The 26982-nt window shown below is 39.7% G+C and overlaps 1 protein-coding gene across 1 annotated transcript; it reads right to left on the minus strand.

The window, feature by feature from the left end:
• Positions 1-1195: 1195 nt before the first annotated feature.
• Positions 1196-11921, minus strand: LOC146659497 (sialic acid-binding Ig-like lectin 14). The gene is made up of 7 exons (XM_085424200.1): positions 11861-11921; positions 11258-11334; positions 10670-11011; positions 10228-10539; positions 3211-3474; positions 1399-1495; positions 1196-1313 (listed from the first exon to the last, which is right to left on the minus strand). Exons 2-7 carry the CDS (start codon positions 11301-11303, stop codon positions 1196-1198), a joined length of 1179 nt encoding a protein of 392 aa, XP_085280326.1. The 5' UTR covers positions 11304-11334; positions 11861-11921.
• Positions 11922-26982: the final 15061 nt, after the last annotated feature.

Raw genomic sequence — 26982 nt, forward strand, 5'->3', positions numbered from 1 at the left:
GCTGCCTGAGCTTCTTTAAGGCAGACTCAGGTGTGTGTACAACTATCCTGTGTTCTGAGTAATCATGGACTTTGTTTAACATGCATGTTATGATGTAGTTCATATGAAAACTCACACTATGGGGTTGCATTATTAAATATAGGATGAGTAACTTGTTGAATGATATATACATTTTTATTACATTCTGCCTTTATTATTGCTGCCTGCAGTTCAGACCTGACACAAACACACTAATACAAATAATATTGACAAATAATATTGAATATTGAAACTGAAACTCAGACCTGGCACCCATGGAAAACATTTAACATGTTGTGAAATAAGAAATACAACAATAAAACACAAACTATTGAGCAGTTCAAATCATTTGTTGTGCTCATCTGTCACTACAAGGCCTTCAGACGATTAGATAGTTTATTCCAAAAATGCATTACATCTTCTTGGCTGTGGAGAATAGATAGAAACAATTACATTTGATAACTGTAAATTTACAGGACACTCTCATATAGTACGTGAGATTACAAAGGTTGCACATCTGCCAATGGAACAATGCATCATAGCTATGCAAGATCTCCCTCTTAAAAACAGAAAAAGCGCAGATTTGTTGATCAGTGATATCTCTGTTTCCTGAACTCTTACTTCTGACCAGCTCCCTGACCAACCTCACCTGAGAAGTTGCATCAGATGTGGTGCAGTGGACAGAGCAGTGCTAGGTGGCATTTAATTGAGTGAAAAAGGCCCTCTGTGTGGAACCTCTGCTCCACACTCCTAAATTTGTCCTCCCTTTTATTCAGTAGACTGTACTGAGCAGATGGCTGGAGGCTATTTTGTCCCAGTATATAGTAGTCGACCACTGAGTTGTTTGAATCAGCCAAAAGTTGTCAGAGCGTAAAAGCTAAAATAGAACTGTGAAGTAAGAGTGCTTGGCATCTCTACACTATCAACTCCTTGAATGCTCATTCACCTTCTGCTTTCACCACAGGCCTTTAAAGTGATTCCATCACGCAAAGCATGCTATTAGGCTAGGTTGGTTAGCTACACAGTGGTTATTCAATGCATTTCAATAAAGACTAGTATAACAGATAACTGATTTTTTTTCACATTAGTATCATTTAATTGCCAAACAAAAAATACAGCAAAATCTTACAATCTTAAGAAAAAAATCTTATCTATTGGGTCATTTTCAAGGTCAGCATCACTGACTCTTTGGAGCTGTGTTAATGACATCATATTCTGAAGAGCTGACGGTTCTACCGCTCAGTGACATATAAGTTCTGTCCTCTTCTTTTGGCTTCACATTCTTCCGTACTTTGCTGCAAAAAAAGAAACAAATGAATTATTTGAAAGCATGCTATAAAAAACCTCAGTAGGCTTTCCATTGTGAACATACTAACATACCAAAGGCATGCCGAACAGATGACACTGACACTGAAAAACACACCAGCGAGGACCCAAGGAACGACTCCACTGTAAAGTCCACAGTGCATTTCAGACCCTGCCATGAGAAATAAAGCCATGGACATTATATTCCTAATCAACTAATACTTAAGTTACAAGTAATTATTCTGGCATCATGTCATGGATCAGCTCCAACAGAACAAATCTGATCATTGACAACTTGTTTGCTTGTTTGTTTTTGCCATAATTAATAATATTTATGAGTACACTTGAGACCCCGTTGACTATCATGGCCCTTGACAAAATCTTGCACACTGGTAGCATCAACTTTAATGCTTTAATTTATAAACTATATCTATTATATGTGTTAGTACTACAGCATGTCAGTCACATTGGTGTTTGTTGGTACTGGACCAAATGAACAGCATATTCTAGTGTCTTAAACAAAGTCTTAAACAGTATAGTCTGGCTGACTTAAGAGATTTAATACTCTACAAATTGTAGAGTGGTAAGCCCGTCTTGATTCCTTTTTCTTTAATTTGTGAGGTTAACTGTTGATTCAATACTGACCATAGATGTGAGTGTGAATCAATTTTTCTCTCTGTGTTTGCCCAGTGACAGACTGCAGAATTTAATAACCAGAAGAAAATGGAAGGATACATTTTTCAAATTTATGAGACTGATTGACAGGTAGCCCACTGAGTTACCACTGTGAGAGGATCAGTCAAAGCTCCGCTGAATACAGTTTAGAAGACTTAGACTGTTACTTAATGTTACATATACGTTACAAATACACATTACTCAATGAGGGTAATGTATTCTGAATACTTTGGATTAGTTAATATTTTATCATGCTTTTTACAACTACATGAATGTACTGTTGCTGTGGAATTTATTACTATTACTGAAGGATACTCGCCATACCAATACCAACTAGATTTTTAAATCATAATATAAAATGAGTAACAGTAGGAGATTAGGTAAGGCTGCAATTCTGACAGCTATCTCGTATAGAAAACTATTCCACCTGTATATAAAACAGGTCCGCAGCTCCGAACTGTAGTAAAGGGACCTCTGGCTAATACGTCGGTTCTGTGTCGGGCTCGTAACGGAAAACTAGCTTTACTTTGTGCTCTGGGTCAACTTTGCCAGTGAGAGACAGGCGATGACAGGCTGCTCCAACAGAACTTATTGTTTCAGAGAAAAACACGAACACAGTGTACAGTCGAATCTTAGTAGCTTACTTACAACTGGGCTGCACTGCCCATGAGGCTATAATCTTCAGGGCTATGCATGTTACACTCTGCTCATATTGCTTTTATATATAAATAAATTTTTGAACAATAAATAAAAAAATATTTTGTCACGTCATTATGCGGGCTGCAAGTAGAGGTGACATGGGCCGCGAGATTGAGACACAGGCATTAGAGCCTCTTAATGTGTCGTTTATTTGGGTCTCCACCGGCGTGGAATTACCAAAAATAGAGAGGGGACAGCCTAACATATGAAACAGGAAAAGACCGACATGTAATCCATTTATTTCAACAAAGTAACTGTATTTGGAATACCACCTTTTTAAATGGTAACTGTAACGGAATACAGTTACTCATATTTTGTATTTTAAATACTAACATCAGTACATTTATTCCATTACTCCCCAACACTGTGACAAGACAAGCAAAGACATTTGTGTTTTTTTATTTGATGACTACTCAAAAAGCCCGGCATGTATTTTCCAGTTCTAATGATCCTAATCTTTGATGCTGGGTTATACTGATGATATGTAAAGCAGATGTGAAATGTGATATTTACACTGAACATCTATTTGAATGCTGCTGGAACGTCCAACTCCAATCTCATTTTCAGCCTTGCAGAAAAATGACCGTCTGTCTCTGGAGACTTGAATGTTTAAACTAGTTCCTGTTCCGATAAATGTCTCCTGGTCTCCATCAGCTCTGTACCAGGTGTAGTTCCACACTGCTGGGTTGGCATTACTGCTGCAGGTCAGACTCACTTTGCTGTTCTCTGGTACTGGACCAGAAGGACTGACTGAAACTGTAATGTTTTTAGGTGAATCTGAAAAATGAGCAAAGAAACATACAAACTGAAATGTTAAGACAGTTTTCCTTGCAGAAATAGTGTTTATAGGTTGGGTACAATGTCTTTAAAATATATATTTTTTCCCATTAAATTAATAACTCATACACATCTAACACCAAACAGGAGAGAAGGGAGCAAACCGCACCAATTTACTCTTTTTTTTCTTTAATCAAGAAAATTTGTAGAGTGATAGTAAGAAGTTGCTTTGGCCCTTTCTTTCTAAATACTGATGTATCCAATAAAAATGATTTTTCTTTGTCTTTATATTGACTGACTGAACAATGCAACTTACAGTCACTTCGCCAACTTTATACTTCTTTTTACTGAGTGTCAAAAACTACCCATTCATCATCTTGGAGCCTAGCCCAAATGCCACTGGGTGAGAGGCAGTGTACACTGACACAGACAGTGATTCTGTCCTGTGGGCAATTTTAGAATCTCCAGTAAACCTACCCGTCCTTCTGTGGGTGGGAAGAGAAACACCACATAGAAAGGCTCCAGCCAGATGGTGGACTTTTTGATACTTCTTTTTCTCTGTGTCTTATTTAGAGTTTGGTCCCCATGGAAATGATAAATGCCCTGTTTCTTACATACCACTATTCTACTCAACTTAAACCGCTTCATACAACATGCCTCATCCATTCACCTAATTTATGTTTAAGTGTTTTCTAATTAAAATAACATCGAAAGTGTTTTGTTCATCAGATAACAGCTCATCTAAATATCGTTACCCGAGGATATTTGGTGTGCAAATTGGCTCCAGTCTGCATGCCAACCTTCCAAATAGTAGATAACCTGCTCTACCTTCTGAGCTACACCAGGCACGTGCGAGGGGCGGCTTGAGCACCTGCCCCTTTCCTGATGGGTGTCCCAAATGCCCTTTTCTTGAGGCAATTGTTTTATGTGTGTGTGCGTGCGGAGTCCTGCCTGTGCCCCTCAACAATAATATTTAACTATTAATGACAGTTTTGCAAAATAAAAGATCTGGCTTGCATCAGTCACATGACTACCATTAACCAATGATAGCCCCTGACGGCAGAGCACGTTGGTTACGAGCCGGTAACCCTACCCCTAACCTTAAGTATTCCGGATGGGTGAGAGAAAAAGAAGTTAATTCGGCTTTGGTGTTGTGCGCATGCGGCGCGTCTGCGCAGAAACATTGGGTAGGATGTGTTTTGAGGCAGGACACACACTTTTTGCTGTTTGGCCCATATGACAAGCTATTTAAGCCACGAGTTTTCTACGCGAGTTTTCTAGCACGTCTGCTTAAGAAATGCCGTAAAAAACACTGTTTAATGGCATTGACCTGACAGAATACCGTATTTTACACCAGGAAGTGGCGTCTTAAACGCCCTTTATGAACGGCAGAAAAAAAATGCACTTTTACCTGTCTTTGAACGCCGCTCAGCAAAAAATGGCGTTCAAAGACAGATTAAAAACTGTTTTTTTTCCGGTGTTCAGTGTCAGCTGTGAAGGTGTTTAAAACTGTCACGGCTGCCGAGGCGAGCCGTGTGGAGTTGGAAGAAGGACCCAAGATGCAGGCAGTGGATGAGATACCGGTGGTTTTATTTACAGAGGTGTAGTGGCAAACAAACAGTGGGGCATAACAAATAACTAAAGACACCTAAACTGGGAGAACTAAAAATAACAGACCTGGGAGCATACGACAACGGGATGAGAAGCAGAGAGACGCAGACGAGGAACAGGACACCGTGGAACACAGGGTAACAGACTGACACGGAGTTACACAGACGAACCGGCAACAGGCAGGAGAACACACAGGGTTTTTTTTAGTTTTTTTGTAATACAACTGGGATTTAAAGGGTTAAAACAACGAAAATATAATTAAAACTTTATATGAATATTTCTGGGAGAAGTAGTTTTAAAAGACTGACCAATTTAAAGTGAAAAAAAAATTATTTAATATTTTTATTGCACTTTTTGAGGAATGTACATTTATTGTCCTTAGGTATAAAGGTGGATGCATTTTTCTTAATGTGCTCCTGCAAAAAAAATTATGGCAGGTCAAAATGAATGTTGGTGCCAATCTTTGACCCATCTAAAGGCCTAATTATAATAACAATCAAATATTACTTCAAATGTTCTTTTTGGAAAATATTTAGTTTTTTGGGGCTAAAAAAACAGGGCGCTCATGTAATGAAACTGGGATTTAAAGGGTTAAAACAACGAAAATATAATTAAAACTTTATATGAATATTTCAGGGAGAAATAGTTTTAATAGACTGACCAATTTAAAGTGAAAAAAAATGAATATATAAAGTTTTTATAGCACTTTTTGGGGAATGGACATTTATTGTCCTTAGGCACAAAGGTGGATGTCTTTTTAAGGACCCTCCAAGGGAGGCTTGTGATGCTCATCTTCCCCATATGTACATATGTATAATAAAAATCACTATTTTGACATCTACTGAGGACCATGCAGTCGTTTGTCTCCTCCTCAAAAACTCGAACCTTGACAACAGGGGAAACGTAAACTGAGCACACTCACATACAACACAGGCCTTCACAATAAAACAGGAAACTCAGACACATGGAACCAGACAAGACATTGAACTAAACAGACAGATTCACAAACAGATGGGGTGACACCATAGACAGACAGATACAGACGCAGACTGAATATAACAGATAGAACTTAAACAATCATCATCAAGAAAATGATAACGAACTAAAAGCGCTGAGTCACCAACCCAGGACCATGACAAAAACGCTGTTTTCTTGAAACTATGCAGGGCCTTCCCCATGGCATTAAACTGCATTTCTTACGCCATTTCTTAACCAGACGTGTTAGAAAACTTGCAATATTTGGCAGAAATGGCTTACCATATGCAGAGCTGTAGAAGAAGCAAATTAAATGGGAGACGCAGACTGATGCAAAAAAACCAGTAACCAGGTGTACAGCGTACACCTAGTATGACAAATTGAAACAGATGAGCGTGCTGTGTGTGCAACAGCGCGACAAACATTACCTGTCTTTTTATTAACTGCACAAGTAGTGCTGGTCATTAGCTGCCAGCTAACTGGGTAAAGGTCTGTAGCTCTGTCCACCGTTTTAGGGAACATATTTCTTTTTAAAGTAAGTTACAGGGCTTTTCCTGCCTTCCTGGAGGGCTTATATTTCACTGAACAGAATCTGACACGCATATCCAAATAATTATGGATTATTATAATTATGATTTTTTTTAAAACACACCCTATGTTATTAAAGAAAATACATTAAGAAACAAAATATATTAGATTTACATTTCAAATATGACAAAATGCTGATTTTACAAAATTATTGTATCTTTACAGTTTAAACATTTAATAAACTTTCTGCCTGCACAGAGTGTGCAGTCAAACAAATTGAATCCTCATAAATACATTATTTCATGTTTATTACTTGTTTATTTTTATCCCTTTATTATTATAGCACTAGGAATAAATAATGAGGGAATTATTCTGGATCAGCACCATGATGCAAACTTGTGGCCATAGTATATACAGTATTCTGGAGAAGGTTTTTTATGAGTATAGATTTTTTAAATTATAACTCATGATATGATATTGTCCAAACATGCCCTGTAAGGACATGAGGAGGAACCAGTGTTAAAAGGAGTTGTGTGAGGCAGTGGATCTCTCACCAGCTACATTAAAAAGAGCACAGGTATCAATAACACATGTACCAGCTGTTCCATTGCAAAGGTATTCAAGTATAAAAATAATAATAAACACAATGTTTTGGTTCTATAACATTTTCTATCATTACTTTATTATAGAGGTACAAGAGTTGTTAAGTGTGGATAATTAAATAATAGATTAATGCAATAGCAAAGTGTGCCTTGTTGTCAGATGGACAGCAAGTGGAGAGTGATAGATGAGAAAGAGTGATTCACAGGCAGAGCCTAGTTTATTTCTCACAATTTTATTGCCTTATGGTTCCAAGCGCTGTCACCAATCTTTGCATTTTATTATTATTTCATAACACTTGTTTAATCAGCAACCATTTCTCATAAGGACTTTTTACAGTCTCAGATCAGCACAGCCCTGCCCTCCAGTACTATCAGCAGCAGGAGCAGCAGTAACCCCTCAACAACAACATTGTACCCATCAGGTAAAACATGGGCTAAGTTTGCTTTGCACTGTCCCCACCTGATGACAGTGATATAGTATGATGATGTTCCAAATATTAGATTCCTGATGGTTGGTGGGTGTGGCTTCAGCCTGGTTCTATGTGCCCCTTTTTAACTTTGAGCACCGCCCCTTTAAACATCTCTGCACAGCCCTGAGCTACACTCAACCTCACCTCCCCTGAGCTACAGTCCCACTTTACCCACTTGTGTTCATTATCCATATTTAATGAGTGTGTATGTATTGCCTCTATCTACCCACATTTCTTTGTTGCATTGGACTGTTGAATATTCATTTTCTCACTCACATTTGTCCTGGTTTGCATTCAAAGACTTTATTGGCTACCATCTGGATTTTTCTGCTACACCTGAACAAAGGTTGATTTTTTTATTTATTTTCTGTGGCCTGAGTCTGGAACTGGGGCCTCATTCTCACATCACATAACAGTTATCTGAATTTTGTTTTTTTTAATAATTCTGTTTTACTGGTTGTGTATTCACAAAACGAATATCATAACTTGGGGAAAATACATGATAATATATATAGTAAGTGAAACTCTGAAACTGAAAACTGTAAAGTGAAAAGCAACTGTCAAATGTGACTGACTAAATGAGAGAATAAATAACAGATCTAGATAACTGTATTTATTACTAAATACATTACTACCACTATTTAAATGTTATTACTATTTATTTCATTTGAGAAGAGAAAAATAAACTCACATGAAATATTAGGAGTTAAACTTGTTTCAGCAGTGACATCAGGGCTACCATCTTGTTTCTGGTGGACAGCAGTGCAGGAGATTTTATTTCCATGATGGAGGTGAGAAGCAGTGAAATTCATAACAGAGGTCCTGACTTTAGTTTTGTCCTGATTCTCCTGCAGTGTTTCCTGACTCTGGCCCAGGTTAGGGCTCCATGTCAGAGCTGGAGGATGAGACCAACATGGAGCTGGAGCAAAGGATGTCAGACTCACTGAGGCTCCCTCCTCCACCTCCAGTGTGGATGGAGTCAGAGTCGGTGAGGGAGGATCTTGTGGTGGGAAGAAATATTTTCATCAGTCAATAAAGAAATGAGCAGTAATTAATTTAAGGAGTTTTTTTTGCTGTGTAAAATCCAGTAAATTCACAATGTCAAAGTCAAAGCAGCTTGACTCGTGTCATTTATTCACATGAATTGTCTTTATATGGATATAAAAACTTACCTATGAATGAAATATCTACACCAGCTTGTTTAAAAGTGTATATCAGTGCATTATTACACTCCAGTTTGAAGTAGTATTTACTTCTTTGAAGAAGATTTGCATTATTGAAAGTTGTGGTGCAGTCTTTCTTTGTTAAGTCTCCTCTCCATTCTTTAGTTACAAGCAGTTTTGCAGCTCCATTGACCCAATATGCTTCACATGTATGATCTAACATGTTTTTATAGCTCTTCTCTACGTCAAAGAAGCAGGGGATGATCACACAGGATCCACTCACGACATTTATATTCTGTGGCATTGTGATCCCCCACGTTCCACCTGAAAAAGATAATGCTTTTAATTTCATTACAATAATTTGTATATTGTACTACAGTCGATTCCATTTTTTCTACTTCTCCAGTTCAGAGTCGCTAGGGAGCTGGAGCATGTCCCAGTTGGCATGTGGCAGGAGGCAGGATACACCCTGGACCAGTCGCTAATCTGTTACTGAACTAACATATAGAGACACTCATATACTCAAGTCCGGGCAGTTAACAATCACTAGTTAACCAAACCCTGTGCACATCTCTGAACTGTGGGAGGAAGCCAGAGTGCCCTGACAGAACCCAATCAGACAGGAAGAATATGCAAACTCCACACAGTACACAGTGTCCCCATTCAATCATACGAATAGAATTCTATTTGGATAATAGTCAGGGCATGTAATCAATAAAGTAGGAATATTGATGAAATTGAAAGGTAATTTGTTCACTTTAATATTATGAAAGACAGACATACCAGCTTCTTTTGCACTCTGACTGAATTGTTAATGGAACGTGCCACTACATACCATAAAGCCAAGTGACAAAAGTAAAACTGCTCTGCAAATACTTTCCAGTTTGAGCACCAGAGTGAAATTAAAAACGTATACAAACACATGTGTAAAGTGAAATAACTAATTTTTTTTTTTTTAAAAAACCTACATGTTAATATGACAAAAAATAAGAATTGTAGTTTAAACTTTAAAAAATTGTCAAATGTGACTCATTACATGTAGAATTGCTTTATTCTAAGCCAGTATTAGAGAGTTCCTACAGAAGTAAACAATATTGCTTGGAAATTGTATGTTTTACTGGATATTTTAGGTCATATATTCTCAGAAAGGAAGACCTGCAGTTCACTTTAATCATTAAGACAATCGTGCATCAAGGAAATCAATTTAAAAGGAAAAGTTTGTATATTTATCAACATTTAGGAGATTAAGTCTTCCATTATGTTTTGCAAATCCCAGAGAAGTCATGATTGCAGAATAACTAAAATCATTACGTTACTAGCTGTTTTATGTCTAATTTGAACAAAGTCAAGAAAAGTAAGTCAATAGCAGTGACATTATTTATAGTAGAGGACAAATAAACTTACTTGAAATATCAGGAGTTAAACTTGCTTCAGCAGTGACATCAGGGCTACCATCTTGTTTCTGGTAGACAGCAGTGCAGGAGATTTTATTTCCATGATGGAGGTGAGAAGCAGTGAAATTCATAACAGAGGTCTTGACTTTAGTTTTGTCCTGATTCTCCTGCAGTGTCTCCTGACTCTGACCCAGGTTAGGGCTCCATGTCAGAGCTGGAGGATGAGACCAACATGGAGCTGGAGCAGAGCACGTCAGACTCACTGAGGCTCCCTCCTCCACCTCCAGTGTGGATGGAGTCAGAGTCGGAGAGGGAGGATCATCTGGCAAAAAGATCAGTCAATAAAGAAATGAGCAGTAATTAATTTCAGGTTTTTATATGCTGTGTAAAATCCAGTGAATTCACAATGAAGTCAAAGCAGCTTGACTCGTGTCATTTATATAAAAACTTACCTATGAATGAAATATCTACACCAGCTTGTGTAAAAATGTATTTCAGTGTATTATTACACTCCAGTCTGAAGTAATATTTAGTACTTTGAAGAAGACTTGCATTATTGAAAGTTGTGGTGCAGTCTTTCTTTTTTAAGTGTCCTGTCATTTCTTTAGTTGGCTTTAGTTTTGCATTTTTACTGTTAAATGAAGTTGAATTACTCCAATATGCTTCACATGAATCATCTAAGTTATTTTTATGTTTCCTCTCAACATCAAAGGAGCAGGGGATGGTCACACAGGATCCTCTCAAAACATTTATATTCTGTGGCATATTGATGTTGAACGTTTCACACAGTGCACCTGAAACACAACACAATGAATTGTAAAAAAGAAATGCAAACAGTAATTTACAGCAACAGTACAGTTTTAATTATTGTAGCCTTTATCCAGAGTTATCACTGCTTTTAGGACTTCAGTGTGTAATTCAGGTACAAATGCTAAATATTTTTACTGTTAAATATCTAATAAATGGACACCCTTTGTAGTTTAGTAGATGTTTCATGTTAAATAATAATCTTTACATGATGCTGATTTTCTTTCACTCACCCTGCAGCAGAGAACTAATGAGAAGAAAAGTCAGAGTTCCAGCCATCTTCTTACAAAAAAGTGAAGTTTAAAGGAGTCTGAAGTTTGCACAGGAAACAATTTACATGATTATTTGTTAAACATTACCAGTGACAAGCTGTTATGGTGAAAAGTGAAGTAAATTATTTTTTTTATGTATTCTGTTAAAACTCTCAAATGATGTTTGAGAATATTTTTAGTGCGTTAGCTCAAGATAACAGTGTGATACAGCACATTTTTTCACTCAGTAACAGGGCTCATTATTATCTTTAAAATATGTGACAATGACAGTAATGGTAATTTTGCAAAGCCCAGCGTTCGCATGTAACTACTGTCACTACGAGGATAATTATTCAGCCTCAAAAAATCTGCTAAGATACCAGCGTAGAGCTCTTATTTCAAAAAGTTATGTTCATAAACATGATAGACGAGAGAAAAAGAAAATTCTTCACATTTTCCCTGTGGAACTTTTTCCTCGACAAATATGATGTTTAATCTAAATCGCAGTGAATCAAAGAATGATAGAAATGTTAGCTTTGCATAAAACCTTGATATTTCTTCCATATTTAAGATATAAAAACTTACATTCTTACGAGCTTCATAGAGAAGTCATTTCCACATATGTGAGGTTTTTTAAGAACTGTTCAGGAAGCGATGTAAAAAGAGGAAATAACACAAAAGTATGAGTGTCAATATTAGATAGATGCTTTTACCAGAAGTGGCTGTTAACAGTAACACCTTCTTTTCTGACCATGATCTCCACAACACGTCTTGCACCACTGAATGTGCTGTAAACATTTCTATTCACTTAGTAATAATATTCACTATTTGGCTTATTGTATTAATTGGCTGAAGGAATAAAGTAGATTAATGTTTCTATTTTCTAAACAAGAAATTGAAAGTTAAAAACAGTAACAGTGTGAACTACACAACATATTTGATCTCAGTGTCAAATAGTCAAACAATATGTAAAATTATGTACTGTGTTGAAGCCAAATGAACTTACTGTCTTAACAAAGCACTTTTGTAAAATGATTTAATACCCTACTGCGCACATTTTGATGGTACATGTTGAAAATTACTCAACATCATATTATAACTCATTTTGGGCCATTTTATTGCCTAAAATATATATATTTCAGATATAATCCAAGATATTTGTTGTGCAACAATAGTATAAAACGACAAAGAAAATTATTAACTCAGACACCATTACACAACTATTAGAAAGCAATAAAAACATCTGGAAATCTTCCCAAAATGTGAAGAATTGAAAACATTTTTGAAACATATTGACATATGAATGAATGAATGAATGAATGAATGCTTTCTTGGCCATATGCAGGTTGCCCCACAGAGGAATAGGACCCCCCCCCCCGACTTACACACACAACAACAAGACAACACAAGGGAATACAGTCGGAGATCGGCAGCGTTGGGAGAATAACACTGAAAAAATTACACAACATTGGGAAAAGTACAAGAGGAAAAAAAAGAGACCTCTTCACACGCTGGGCAACCTATGGGAGGACAGCATGAGAACAGGAAACAAAAAAAAAAAAAAAAAACTCCTCTGCACAGAGAGCACATTAATGTCCACATCACAACATCAGAGCACATGACAAGCCACAGGGGATGGATAGGGGGGTGGGGGGTGATTCGAAGGAACACAGCAGTTGTCCTGCACCATGCTACCATTTCAGCGCGGCACGCAGACCCGCTGCCTTCCCCCGCAGGAACAAGCATCGAAGGCGTTTGGAAGGTCATGGGATGGGAAGAATAGTCATCACACAGTCGTTATCAGGGAGTTGTTTTGGTGGGCTCCAGCCTTGGGCAGCTGGCGCCGTGGTGTCCAAATGTAGAATATTGTTGATTTCTCCTTTATGCGAGCAGCGAATTTAGCACTCTGACACTGGGGCCTCCAAGGACCCCCCAGAGCCTCCAAGAAGGAAAGCTGCTTGTACAAATCGCAGTGTTATTTCAAGGAATAAAATTTTGAAACTGCGTTTTCTTGATTTACTGGGTCGGTACTGCTTGAATTTCCTCTTGCCCCTAAATGGCACCATTTGCTCATCCGTACAATGTTTCTTCGATAGGAAGCTGTTCCAGCTTCATCCTGTCCTTTGTGGCCAGCAGCTGTCGTCGTGAAATGGAGAAAGGTTTTGATGGCTTCCCGCTGTACAAGAGGCATCACAGCAGCAGCATGTGAAATGTGTATAATTTTTTTTGTAGAAATACATGAACAAATAATTACATACACATTGTTATCAAAATCTCCCTCAAAAGTGACCAAAGGAAAAACTGGATTTCTGATGACGTAAAATAAAAAAAACCTTCATAAAACCTGACAAAAACCCTCTATACATATTCTTACACTCACATATATTTTTTGATTTGCAGTTTATGTCATTCTAAATAATGATCAGGAGGTAGAGCAGGTCATTAACTGAGTAGAAGGTTAGTGGTTCAATTCCTGGCTTCCCCTAGTCTGCATGCTAAATGTCCTTTGACAAGATACATCCATTGGAGTGTGAATGTTAGTAGAAAGCACTAAGAAAATGTGCTGGTGTGAATGCACAAGTTGTGTAAAGCGCTCAGAAGAGTAGGAAAGCGCTATATAAGAGCCAGTCTGACCACTATATAAGAACCAGTCCATGTACTATTTGATTATTAGGACAACCATTCTTAACTTCTTCTCACACCATGCGGTCATATGACCATGTGTCAGAAAAGGATGCCCAGCCTTAACATCTCGATTGATGCTTGACTCAAACCTCTTACTGGACTGAAATTTGATACTTTTCCTAACACTCTGATTGGTTGGAATAATTTCACATGTACTGGGCATTAGGCTTTAAAAAAACACTTGTTGCTGCCCTGGGGCAGGGCTGTGCTTTAGAGGGTTAAAGATATTCACAGTAATACAGTGATCATTGGTGGTTGATCTGATATCCTCGTGTTGGTGTTGTTCCCAGATCATCATACTAAATGTTGTTCCAGGATCAACATTGCAAGTGACCAATCAGAATGTTGTGACGTCATACTTTTGCGACTTCGGGAAAAACCGGCGTAAAACAAAAAACTGTACTAAAGCTGCGTGAAACCGCCTCTGTCTGCCGATCAACGGACCCTGACCCTAACCGTAACCCTTTAATAAACAGTAACCAGAATTGATATTGTCCTTGCAACATTGGAATTTCATAAATGCACGAATGGCTTGGCGCGCAAAAGAATAACGTCACAACAATGTGATTGGTCACTTGCAATGTTGAACCTGGAACAACATTTTCATGATGGTCTGAGAACAACACCAACACGAGGATATCAGATCATCCATGATTGGTGACTTGGAGTTCTTTCATAAAAGTCAGTGTCACATAGAGACTTTACACTGAACACACATTTCAGTTCTTTTACATGAGCACCGAGGAGAAAAAAGAATCTGCAGATTAATGCAGACAAAAATTATTCTTAATAATTAGGAGGTCTTTTTTACATCCCTTTTATGGTGTTAAAACGATGCCAGCTTAAAATGACACTGACAATTAATATTGAAACTGAAAATATTAACATTGATTCTAATCTGGCATCATTGTGACCCCATACAATAGCCCTTCTTCATTCATTTCATGTTGTATGTGCGGTGTACTACCTGTGTTAAGCTTTGGCTTCCAATCTTTCACCGTGCTGGTCTTGATCCTGTGACTTTCTGAATAGATTAGTATAGAATGAGTAATCTATGCTCAGAAAACAAATGATTTAGTATGCATACTAAAAAATGTCTTTCTAAATCACCACCCACAGTCACACACCAGAGGCTGTAAATTCACATGTAACACTCAAGAGGCACAGTGCAAAACATAAGATCTAAAAATCATTAAAGTATAACCAGAAACTAACTGAAATAAAGAATATTAATAATCAAAAACATAAACACTGAATCACCAGACTCAGGACCATGACAGTAAGGATGGAAACCTTACGCACTAAAATGAATTTAAGACAAACAAAAATTAGAGCAAGAAACTCTGATGTACGAAAAGTAAACTGTATTGGAAATGTTGGTATTTTGCTGCTGCCTGAGCTTCTTTAAGGCAGACTCAGGTGTGTGTACAACTATCCTGTGTTCTGAGTAATCATGGACTTTGTTTAACATGCATGTTATGATGTAGTTCATATGAAAACTCACACTATGGGGTTGCATTATTAAATATAGGATGAGTAACTTGTTGAATGATATATACATTTTTATTACATTCTGCCTTTATTATTGCTGCCTGCAGTTCAGACCTGACACAAACACACTAATACAAATAATACTGACAAATAATATTGAATATTGAAACTGAAACTCAGACCTGGCACCCATGGAAAACATTTAACATGTTGTGAAATAAGAAATACAACAATAAAACACAAACTATTGAGCAGTTCAAATCATTTGTTGTGCTCATCTGTCACTACAAGGCCTTCAGACGATTAGATAGTTTATTCCAAAAATGCATTACACCTTCTTGGCTGTGGAGAATAGATAGAAACAATTACATTTGATAACTGTAAATTTACAGGGCACTCTCATATAGTACATGAGATTACAAAGGTTGCACATCCATCTGCCAATGGAACAATGCATCATAGCTATGCAAGATATCCCTCTTAAAAAGAGAAAAAGCACAGATTTGTTGATCAGTGGTATCTCTGTTTCCTGAACTCTTACTTCTGACCAGCTCCTTGACCAACCTCACCTGAGAAGTTGCATCAGATGTGGTGCAGTGGACAGAGCAGTGCTAGGTGGCATTTAATTGAGTGAAAAAGGCTCTCTGTGCAGAACCTCTGCTCCACACTCCTAAATTTGCCCTCCCTTTTGTTCAGTAGACTGTACTGAGCAGATGGCTGGAGGCTATTTTGTCCCAGTATATAGTAGTCGACTACTGAGTTGTTTAAATCAGCCAAAAGTTGTCAGAGCGTAAAAGCTATAATAGAACTGTGAAGTAAGAGTGCTTGGCATCTCTCCACTATCAACTCCTTGAATGCTCATTCACCCTCAGCTTTCACCACACCCCTTTAAAGTGATTCCATCATGTAAAGCATGCTATTAGGCTAGGTTGGTTAGCTACACAGTGGTTATTCAATGCATTTCAATAAAGACTAGTATAACAGATAACTGATTTTTTTTTTTCACATTAGTATCATTTAACTGCCAAACAAAAAATACAGCAAAATCTTACAATCTTAAGAAAAAAATCTTATCTATTGGGTCATTTTCAAGGTCAGCATCACTGACTCTTTGGAGCTGTGTTAATGACATCATACTCTGAAGAGCTGACGGTTCTACCGCTCAGTGACATATAAGTTCTGTCCTCTTCTTTTGGCTTCACATTCTTTCGTACTTTGCTGCAAAAAAAAGAAACAAATAAATTATTTGAAAGCATGCTATAAAAACATCAGTAGGCTTTCCATTGTGAACATACTAACATACCAAAGGCATGCCGAACAGATGACACTGACACTGAAAAACACACCAGCGAGGACCCAAGGAACAACTCCACTGTAAAGTCCACAGTGCATTTCAGACCCTGCCATGAGAAATAAAGCCATGGACATTATATTCCTAATCAACTAATACTTAAGTTACAAGTAATTATTCTGGCATCATGACATGGATCAGCTCCAACAGAACAAATCTGATCATTGTCAACTTGTTTGCTTGTTTGTTTTTACCATAATTAATAGTATTGATGGGTACACTTGAGACCCTGTTGACTATCATAGCCCTTGACAGAATCTTGCACACTGGTAGCATCAACTTTAATGCTTTAATTTATAAAGTATATCTGTTATATGTGTTAGTACTACAGCATGTCAGAGTCACATTGGTGTTTGTTGGTACTGGACCAAGTGAACAGCACATTCTAGTGTCTTAAACAAAGTCTTAAACAGTATAGTCTGGCTGATTTAAGAGATTTAATACTCTACAAATTGTAGAGTGGTAAGCCCGTCTTGATTCCTTTTTCTTTAATTTGTGAGGTTAACTGTTGATTCAATACTGACCATAGATGTGAGTGTGAATCAATTTTTCTCTGTGTGTTTGCCCAGTGACAGACTGCAGAATTTGGTAAGCAGAAGAAAATGGAAGGATAGTCAAAGGAGCTTGCAAAGAAAAGCGTCTGGACTTCTTTAAGTTGCTTGAAGACATTTCACCTCTCATCTGAGAAGCTTCTTCAGTTCTAAGGTCAAATGGTGGAGAGTCCCAGATATAAACCTAGTGGGAGTAACCCCACTTCCTAAAATCCACAAGGAAGCTGTCCCACTCAGACCCATAGTCAGTAGCATAAACTCAGCCACTTATAACATTGCTAAACACCTTGCTACCATCCTTGCTCCTCTTGTGGGGAACACCCCACACCACATCAAGAACTCCACCGACTTCACCGACAAGATCCAGAAACTTACCCTGGATCCAGATGAAACTATGGTGTCCTTTGATGTAGTGTCTCTCTTCACTTGCATACCCACGACGGAGGCCGTGGAGACTGTCAGAAAACGACTAAAAGAAGACAGCTCCTTGGAGGACAGGACCAACTTCACACCCGATCAGATTTGCACACTGTTTTTTTTTTTTTTTGCCTGTCCCGTTTGGCTCTTTTGCCATCAGAATTGTTGTCTAAAGGCAAAGAAAGATGCCCAACGGATTTACTTTACCAAATTGACCATCCCAGCCTTGCCGTAATGGTCCATTTGATTCACCTTTTATTGTTTATTTTATTTTCACTTACTGAATACGGGACAGACTTGACTGGGGGAAAGAAGGGGAGAAAGAAAGAGGGAAAGAGAAACAGCTGAGAAGAGGGACGGGGGAGAAGGGCAAAAGACAAAAACCAACAGAATGGGCAGAGAAAAAAAAATGCATATATCAATCACCTGGATCACCTGCTGAGAAAGAAAAAAGAAAGCAAGCAAGCAGAAGAGAACAAGAGTAATAGAATAAACAACATCACAATGATATATGGGAATATGACAGTGTGGCGGAGGCGTGGCCCCGGGCGCAGCTGCAGGGGAGGAGTGCAGCAGAAGGCTCAACAGGGCGGCGCTGCGAGGCCGGTAAGAACAGCTGATGGTGTTTATGTACTGATGATGGTCTCCCTCCGCTGTGTTTATAGTGAGACGGGGAGGGGCGGCCAGAGGAGAGATCAGCTGGGCTCGTGAGCTGTCAGACTGTACGACTGAGTCAGCTGTCAAAACTCAACACTCAAAGCTTCAATAAATGTGGAAGTTGGCAGTACATACCTGTGTGTGCGTGTGTCTGTGCCTGGTGTATTCCACAGACAGTAAATACTAAATATTAAACATTATTGTGCAGCACATAAGATCAACAGAACACAGTGTGCTTTGAGGTAGGAGCCAAAAAGGGTGTAGTTTGTGGGTGTGATCACCCGTGTGTACACCTGTGAGCATGGACGCGCTCGTTTTTTTCTTTTTAAAGGTTCCTTCATGTAATAATCTGCTAGAGCAGGGGTACCCAATCCCGGTCCTCGAGAGCTACCGTCCTGCAGCTTTTAGATGCATCCCTACTCCAACACAGCTGAATCAAATAGTTTGATTACCTCTTCAGCATGCCATCGTGTTTGGCAAAGGCCTGATAACAAGCCATTCATTTGATTCAGCTGTGTTGGAGTAGGGATGCATCTAAAAGCTGCAGGACAGTAGCTCTCGAGGACTGGGATTGAGCACCCCTGTGCTAGAGGGTGTGGGGGGGGCCACAGCCCCGTCCTCCAGGGCATGAAGCAGGTATGGAGGAGATCAAAACTCCAGACATCCAGAGGCCCCCAGAACACAAGAGACCAAAGAAGACCAACAGAGGGGCAGCCGCGCCACTGTCCCAGAAAGAGCTGAGGAGAGTCCCAGATGAGGGCTCACTCAGTAGCCGCGGAGCAGAAGCCAGGGGGAGTTGCAGTGATACGCCCGTGAGCTCCGCCGGCAGCCAGCCGTGCCTGAGTGACCGAGCCCCAGGCCGAGAGGCCGGGGGCACCGCACCTCCGAAGTGGCCAGAGCGAGCCCCAGGCTCCAGGCCCCGATAAGCGGCCGCCAAGGAGTGAGCCGGTGTGTACCTGGACGCCCATCCCCGGACACAAAGAACCACCAACGCACCGATGTCTGAGGGAGTCTGCCACTACCCTGATGGTACTTTGGATTCCGTGTATCGTGCCCACCCCCAAGATCCTATATGTATGTGTAATGAGAGTGTGAGTAATGTGAATGTCTAAGTTGTGGGATAAAATTGAGGCAGAGGCAGCCAGAAGGGGACGGGGGGGGGGGGGGGGGGGGGTAGCCTCCTCTGCACCCTGGTGACATACCCCTACTCCAAGGCCCTGCATGTGTGGGTGGTGGTGATGGAGCAGGAAGAGGGAGGCAGCTGGAGATGGGGAGGGAAGGAAGGGAGGGGAAAGTGACCCCTCCATGGGGCCAGCTCCCCCGCTGACCCCAGTAGGCACCCCCATACTCCGCGACCCGCCAGGGAAAGGGGGCCCAGGCCCATCCAGACCGGGGCCCAGTGCAGCAGCGCCTCCCGGCCCCACAGAGCCCGGGACAGTCCACCCAACCTCACCACAGAGAAAACTGCACCCACCCCACCATCCACTCATCTTCCAGACTACATAAGACAATAAACACCCAGGCTGAGATCTTCCTCCACCTCTCCTGTATCTCCCCCTCCTGCAGAAAGAGCTCCTGAGGAGAGGAAAGCTCCTGCAAGATGTGACAATCTCCCCCACCAGTTGAAGAGCCCCCCAGGTGGCTCGATGCACCGGCGGCACCCTGCTCCAGGGCTGGGCCCCCATGCACCCACCCGCCCACAACCCCGGCAACACACCAACCAGGACCCAAGCCCCCGAGGCCCGGCCCAGGCCCCAGCCCAGAGACGGAGCACCCCAGAACCTCACGCCCATCCCGGACCCACCCAGGGGCAGCCAGGCTACCAGGTCAGTAACCCACGTCCGTCAGCGCAGACCCTCCCCTAGCCCCGCTGTACGCAGCCGCGAGGAAACAGTCACCTGAGAGCCAACAGAGCCCCTAACCGGACATGACCGCTACCCCGGGTTGAGCCCCCCAAGGAAGATGCCTCCGGGGAACCCCCCGACGCCCTAAGCCTGTCCCTACCCCCACACCAATCACAACAGTGAAGGCGGGACCAAACTATGACCCCCCACCCCCACTAGGTGATGGAGCTGATCATAGGAGCCCAGAGCAATTGATCTGATGTGGTGGCAGAGGCTGTATCAAGACTAATGTAATCTAATAGATAATTTCTATATTGGTTAGAATTAAGATTATTTTTATTTTTCCAGTTCATGAGGACTGTTTTCTTGGCTATGCATAGGGCAGTGAAAACCATATGGGCTATATTCTTTTCTGAAGTGACATTATCTAAGCTGCCCAACAAACACACTAAGGGGGAAGTTGGAATGTTACATTTCAGACACTTCGATAAGTCTTCACATATCTCGCGCCAAAACTTCTGAACTGGTGGACAGAACCAAAGAGCGTGGATATAATTGTCCGGTGAATTGGTTTGGCAGTGTGAGCAGTTGTTGGTAGACGTAAAGCCCATCTTGAACATCCGATGACCTGTATAGTGCACTCTATGTAATATTTTGTATTGAATTAATTGAAGACTGGGATTTCTAATTAGATGAAAGGTTTTTAAGCAAATCTGAGACCAGAAGTTTAGGTCTAAGTTAACTGATAAATCCGCTTCCCTTTTTGCAATAGGAAGTGATATTGATTCATCTGTTTTAGAAAGCTTTCTGTATATTTTGGATAGTAATTTGGGGGTTTTAAGAGTAAGAAATTGAACCACACTTGGTGGTGTTTGTAGTTCAACTTGACCTGGTTTAAATTTCTTTTTTACTATGGATTTAATTTGTTGATATTCTAAAAATCTTTTCTTGTTGATCCCATATTGTGTAACTAGTCCGTCAAATGAAATAAATTCTGTTCCTTCTAGTATATGTTCTAAGTATTTGATTCCTTTACCACTCCAATCTGAAAAGTTTATCATATTATTGTTTTGTAATATGTCAGGGTTGTTCCAGATAGGTGTACGTTTGCATGGGATTACTGAAGACGCCGTCAATTTTAGAAACTCCCACCATGCTGTCAGAGAAGAGCTGATGTTGATGCTTTTAAAGCATTCATGTCATTGGATGTTTGAGCTGATAAATGGTAGGTCTGAGATCTCTAGATTATTGCAAAGTGCTTGTTCTACATCTAGCCAAGGTTCATCTAAGAGGGTATGCTTTAGCCATCCTGAGATAAACTGAAGCCTGTTGGCTAAGAAGTAGTGCTGAAAGTTAGGCAGTTCTAGTCCTCCTTTATCCTTGGTCTTTTGTAGTGTTTTTAAGCTTATACGTGGGGGTTTATTTTTCCAAAGGAATTTGGACATACATGAATCTAGAGATCTGAACCAATCTTGTGGCGGTTTAGTTGGGATCATTGAGAATAAATAATTTATTTTTGGTAAGACCATCATTTTTATAGCGGCAACCCTTCCCATGAGTGATATGGGTAGACATTTCCATCTAGCCAGATCATCTTCTACCTTCTTTAAAAGTGGGATATGGTTTAATTTAGTTAGATCTGCAAGCTTGGGAGAAACATTAATACCTAAATATTTTATATTTCCCGATTGCAGTGGTGTAGAAGAGGAATTATGGAGGGAGCAATTAATCGGTAGGATTGTAGATTTTGACCAGTTAATTGAGTAATCTGATATTCTTGCAAAAGAGTATCAATTCAATCACCCCAGAGATATTGGTTTGTGAATTTTGGAGAAAGAGTAACACATCATCCGCATAAAGGCTGATTTTATGTTCCACGTTCTTGCATTTTATGCCCTTAATTACTGAATTCTGTCTAATTGCTGCTGCTAGTGGTTCAATAAAAATTGCAAACAGTGAAGGGGAGAGTGGGCATCCCTGCCTGGTTTCATGTTAAATAATAATCTTTACATGATGCTGATTTTCTTTCACTCACCCTGCAGCAGAGAACTAATAATAATAATGATAATAATAATGGATTGGATTTATATAGCGCTTTTCAAGGCACCCAAAGCGCTTTACAATGCCACTATTCATTCACTCTCACATTCACACACTGGTGGAGGCAAGCTACGGTTGTAGTCACAGCTGCCCTGGGGCAGACTGACAGAAGCGAGGCTGCCATATCGCGCCATCGGCCCCTCTGAGAAGAAAAGTCAGAGTTCCAGCCATCTTGTTACAAAAAAGTGAAGTTTAAAGGAGTCTGAAGTTTGCACAGGAAACAATTTACATGATTATTTGTTAAACATTACCAGTGACAAGCTGTTATGGTGAAAAGTGAAGTGAATTATTTTTTTATCTATTCTGTTAAAACTCTCAAATGATGTTTGAGAATATTTTTAGTGCGTTAGCGCAAGATAACAGTGTGATACAGCACATATTTTTCACTCAGTAATAGGGCTCATTATCGCCTTTAAAATATGTGACAATGACAGTAATGGTAATTGTGCAAAGCCCAGCGTTCCCATGTAACTACTGTCACTACGAGGATAATTATTCTGCTTCAAAAAATCTGCTAAGATACCAGCATACAGCTGTTTTTTCAAAAAGTTATGTTCATAAACATGATAGACGAGAGAAAAAGAAAATCCTTCACCTTTTTCCTGTGGAACTTTTTCCTCGACAAATATGATGTTTAATCTAAATCGCAGTGAATCAAAGAATGATAGAAATGTTAGCTTTGCATAAAACCTTGATATTTCTTCCATATTTAAGATATAAAAACTTACATTCTTACGAGCTTCATAGAGAAGTCATTTCCACATATGTGAGGTTTTTTAAGAACTGTTCAGGAAGCGATGTAAAAAGAGGAAATAACACAAAAGTATGAGTGTCAATATTAGATAGATGCTTTTAGCAGAAGTGGCTGTTAACAGTAACACCTTCTTTTCTGACCATGATCTCCACAACACGTCTTGCACCACTGAATGTGCTGTAAACATTTCTATTCACTTAGTAATAATGTTCATTATTTGGCTTTGTGTTAATTGGCTGAAGGAATAAAGTAGATTAATGTTTCTATTTTCTAAACAAGAAATTGAAAGTTAAAAACAGTAACAGTAAGACCGATGTTGTGTAAATTTCATTAATAAATAATATGTACAATATTACTTATTAATGAATAAAGGTGTGTTCACCTGTCACGTGCACAGATAAATTAAAATTTCTATCAAAGCCTACAGAAATTGAATTTGTTTTTCATCTTTGGCAGTTACACAAGTTGACACTAGGTGGGAGTGTTTTCGGGGGTTAGTTTGTCCTGTCTCTGAGCAGGAGCGTTTTCATTGTTCTACAATGTCATGGCTGTCAGGTTTCAGTTAACGGACTCAGGCGCAGACCGGGACTCCTTACAGGATTTACAGATTTTATTTACACAACGACACCAGGTGATGCTATTTACAAAGTGCTGGAGGGAGGGGAGGGGGGTCCAGGGTTCCGGGGTATGTGAGGGAAAAGACGGGAATCTGACGTCCTCCAAAGGCTCTCTCTCTTCACTCCCCACACTGGGGAAACACCATCCACTCACTCGTCCACGGGATGACAGGCAGGCAGGGAAAGGTCCGGGATAGATCTGTACACAGAGATTATAGTTAGAGGCGAACAGACAGAACGAACTCACAGATCCTTATTTACAATCTACTGAGCGACTGACGCTGATAACTCAACGATCCAGCGACGAGTGACACAGTGCTGCTGTCTTAAATTGGCCTTGTGATTATCCCGATCGGCAGCAGGTGCATGGGCCAGGGGCGGGAGCCCATAATGAGCATCGCCCCGGCAGGAGAGAGAGAGAGAGAGAGAGAGAAAACATGTTGCCTAATACAGAATCAGCTGGTGAGGCACAGGGACCATGACAATGGCTATGTTTGTGGATTTTTTTCCAGCTTCCATATAGTTATTATATAGTCAATGTTCACTGAAATACAAATATAGTCAGCCACAACTAAAATCCAAAGTCATAATTATAGTTAACTTTTGATGACAATTATGAAAGAAAGAAAGCAGAACTGCAATGACATTGAAAGAAATAGCAGCAGGGAAACGTAATCTGATACTGTGGTTTTGTTTGAAACCACAGTCTGTATTGTTACGAATAGTCAGAGTTTTTCCAAACAAAACCACAGTATCAGATTACGTTTCCCTGTTGCTGTTTCTTTCAATGTCATTGCAGTTCTGCTTTCTGTCTTTCAGACACACTACTGTCAAAGTTATTACTGGTAATCAACTTTTGGACTCAAAATGCACAGCCCAGCAACCAACAGAGTGCTACTCAACAAGTTTTATTAAAAAGTTTGGGTTTTTTTTAAATAAAAAAAAATAAAAAAAAAATCAAAGCAGCAAAGACTTGAGCCCAAGGAAACACTGGGGTTTACAAGATTCAGTTCAAGTGGTTGTTCTGTCTGAAGAGGTGAAAGTGGTAAGCTGGAGCAGAGGTTAGTTTAAATAACTTAATCTTTTTTAGTAGTTACTTGATACTTTCCAGAGAAAAGCAACAATGTAGGATTAGACTGACAAGAGTTCCTCAAGGCGGTGGAAGGTGGACAGGCAGGTATGTATTACACGCAAATTTCCACAGTTTTCTTCTCAAGGAATGTGGCAGAGAGCGGTGGCTCAAGCTGGTCCTTGAAAACCCAGTTACTACTTATCAGATAGAAGGGAAGTGTGACAAATGCAAAGCGTGAAGCTACACCAATAGGCAGAGTCCAGAGCAACGGCCATAGATAGGGCAAAAAAAATTAATAAATAAAAGGCTACAGAAGAACCCCAAATCAGCACCAAACCATGACAATCAAACCCTTCTCTGTCCAAAACTTTCTGCGTTTGCTATGTCAACAGTAGCTATAATGTTCCTCTGCATTACACTAAACAGAAGGTTTCTCACTCCGTAACAAAAAGTCAAATAAAATACATCATGTACATGTCTATACTTATAGATACCTAGGAATATCTATTACTTACATAGTAATAGTAGTGGTAAAATAGTTCAATTTATGTCTTGCATATTTCCACAACCCTCTATCCATAATCACATACTGTGTATGCTACCATTGTATATAGTGTATTATTTCTTATTTTGTATTTGTTTGTATTTTATTTGTATTTTTGTATTTTTTTTCTTCTGCTATCTGTACCTGAGCTGAGATAACGCACAAATTTCCGCACTGTGGGATCAATAAAGCCTTATCTTATCTTATCATATCTTATCTTGTCATTATTTGGTGCATGTTACTACTATGTCAAGTGTAGCTGTGTGGCAGGCAGGATGAGGACCCAAATAAAGGACAGGATGAATGAAAAGAGGAAGCTTTATTGCTGTATTAGAAACACAAACTAAATAGAAAACTCAGAAACTAGAAACTAAGAACTGGAAACAACAAACAACCCCTTATCCTAACACTAGGTGGTAGTGTGTTCATATGCTAGCTCTGAGCTGGAGACTTCTAATTGTTCAGCAGTGTCATGGATATGATTATGACTTCCATATATATAAGCTAAAAACTAGTCACGATTAAAATTCATTGCTGAATTAACTTTGACTGTTATGACAATTAGCTAATAAGAATATTGTGTGTTGACATGAATAGTCAGATTTTTTCGGTCCCTGGTGTCTTTTCTTTAAATGTCATTGTAGTTCTGCTTTCTGCCTTTCAGATCCACTGCTGTCAATGTCAACAACCAACAGAGCGCTTTATTCATGAGACTCAGAAAATGCATACTGATTCCACTGTCGTGGTGTAGAGACATAAATAAAAAAAATATGTCTTTGACAACAAATTATGGAAAAACTGGAAGTTTTATTTGAAAAATAGTCAAAGGAGCTTGCAAAGAAAAGCGTCTGGACTTCTTTAAGTTGCTTGAAGACGTTTCACCTCTCATCCGAGAAGCTTCTTCAGTTCTAAGGTCAAATGGTGGAGAGTCCCAGATATAAACCTAGTGGGAGTGACCCCCCACAGAGGGACAAAAGGACCCCCTGATGATCCTCTAATCGCCTGAGCCAAGGTGGGAAACTGGGCGTGGGTCCCAATCAGCCAGAGTTTCGGGTGTGTTCATTGTGAAACCTGGGGGTTTACGACACCAACTCTCTGCCATCTATAATCCAGTTTTGAGATCCCTTCCCAGACGCCTTAACGCCCACTCACATCCTGGGCCATCTGACCTCAGGAATTCGCATGATAAGGTGGGGCCAGGTTTCACAATGAACACACCCGAAACTCTGGCTGACTGGGACCCACACCCAGTTTCACACCTTGGCTCAGGCGATTAGAGGATCATCAGGGGGTCCTTTTGTCCCTCTGTGGGGGGTCACTCCCACTAGGTTTATATCTGGGACTCTCCACCATTTGACCTTAGAACTGAAGAAGCTTCTCGGATGAGAGGTGAAACGTCTTCAAGCAACTTAAAGAAGTCCAGACGCTTTTCTTTGCAAGCTCCTTTGACTACGATGACCTGGATGACTGAGAACCTTCACAGACATATTTGAAAAATACGTTTTTTATTTGTATTTTAACAACAAAGAAAGTGAATGGATGGCCTACCTTGTAAACAATAATAGAAACATTTTCTTGTGCATTCTGCTTTCTTTCCATTCTCTTGTTATTTTTTTTAAATGAA

This window comes from Rhamphochromis longiceps, linkage group LG11, assembly GCF_057381845.1.
Source record: "Rhamphochromis longiceps isolate RC_006_pf linkage group LG11, R_longiceps_female_GT1.1, whole genome shotgun sequence".
In the NCBI taxonomy this organism is placed as follows: Eukaryota; Metazoa; Chordata; class Actinopteri; order Cichliformes; family Cichlidae; genus Rhamphochromis; species Rhamphochromis longiceps.

Bases quoted from the DNA above. Each gene is read 5' to 3' on its own strand.
- LOC146659497 (XM_085424200.1), bottom strand. From the start codon at position 11,303: ATGGCTGGAACTCTGACTTTTCTTCTCATTAGTTCTCTGCTGCAGG. The intron at 11,012-11,257 runs GTGAGTGAAAGA...GTTGTGTTTCAG, and splicing joins CATTAGTTCTCTGCTGCAGG to GTGCACTGTGTGAAACGTTC. The intron at 1,496-3,210 runs GTAAATATCACA...TTCTCATGGCAG, and splicing joins CATTCAAATAGATGTTCAGT to GGTCTGAAATGCACTGTGGA.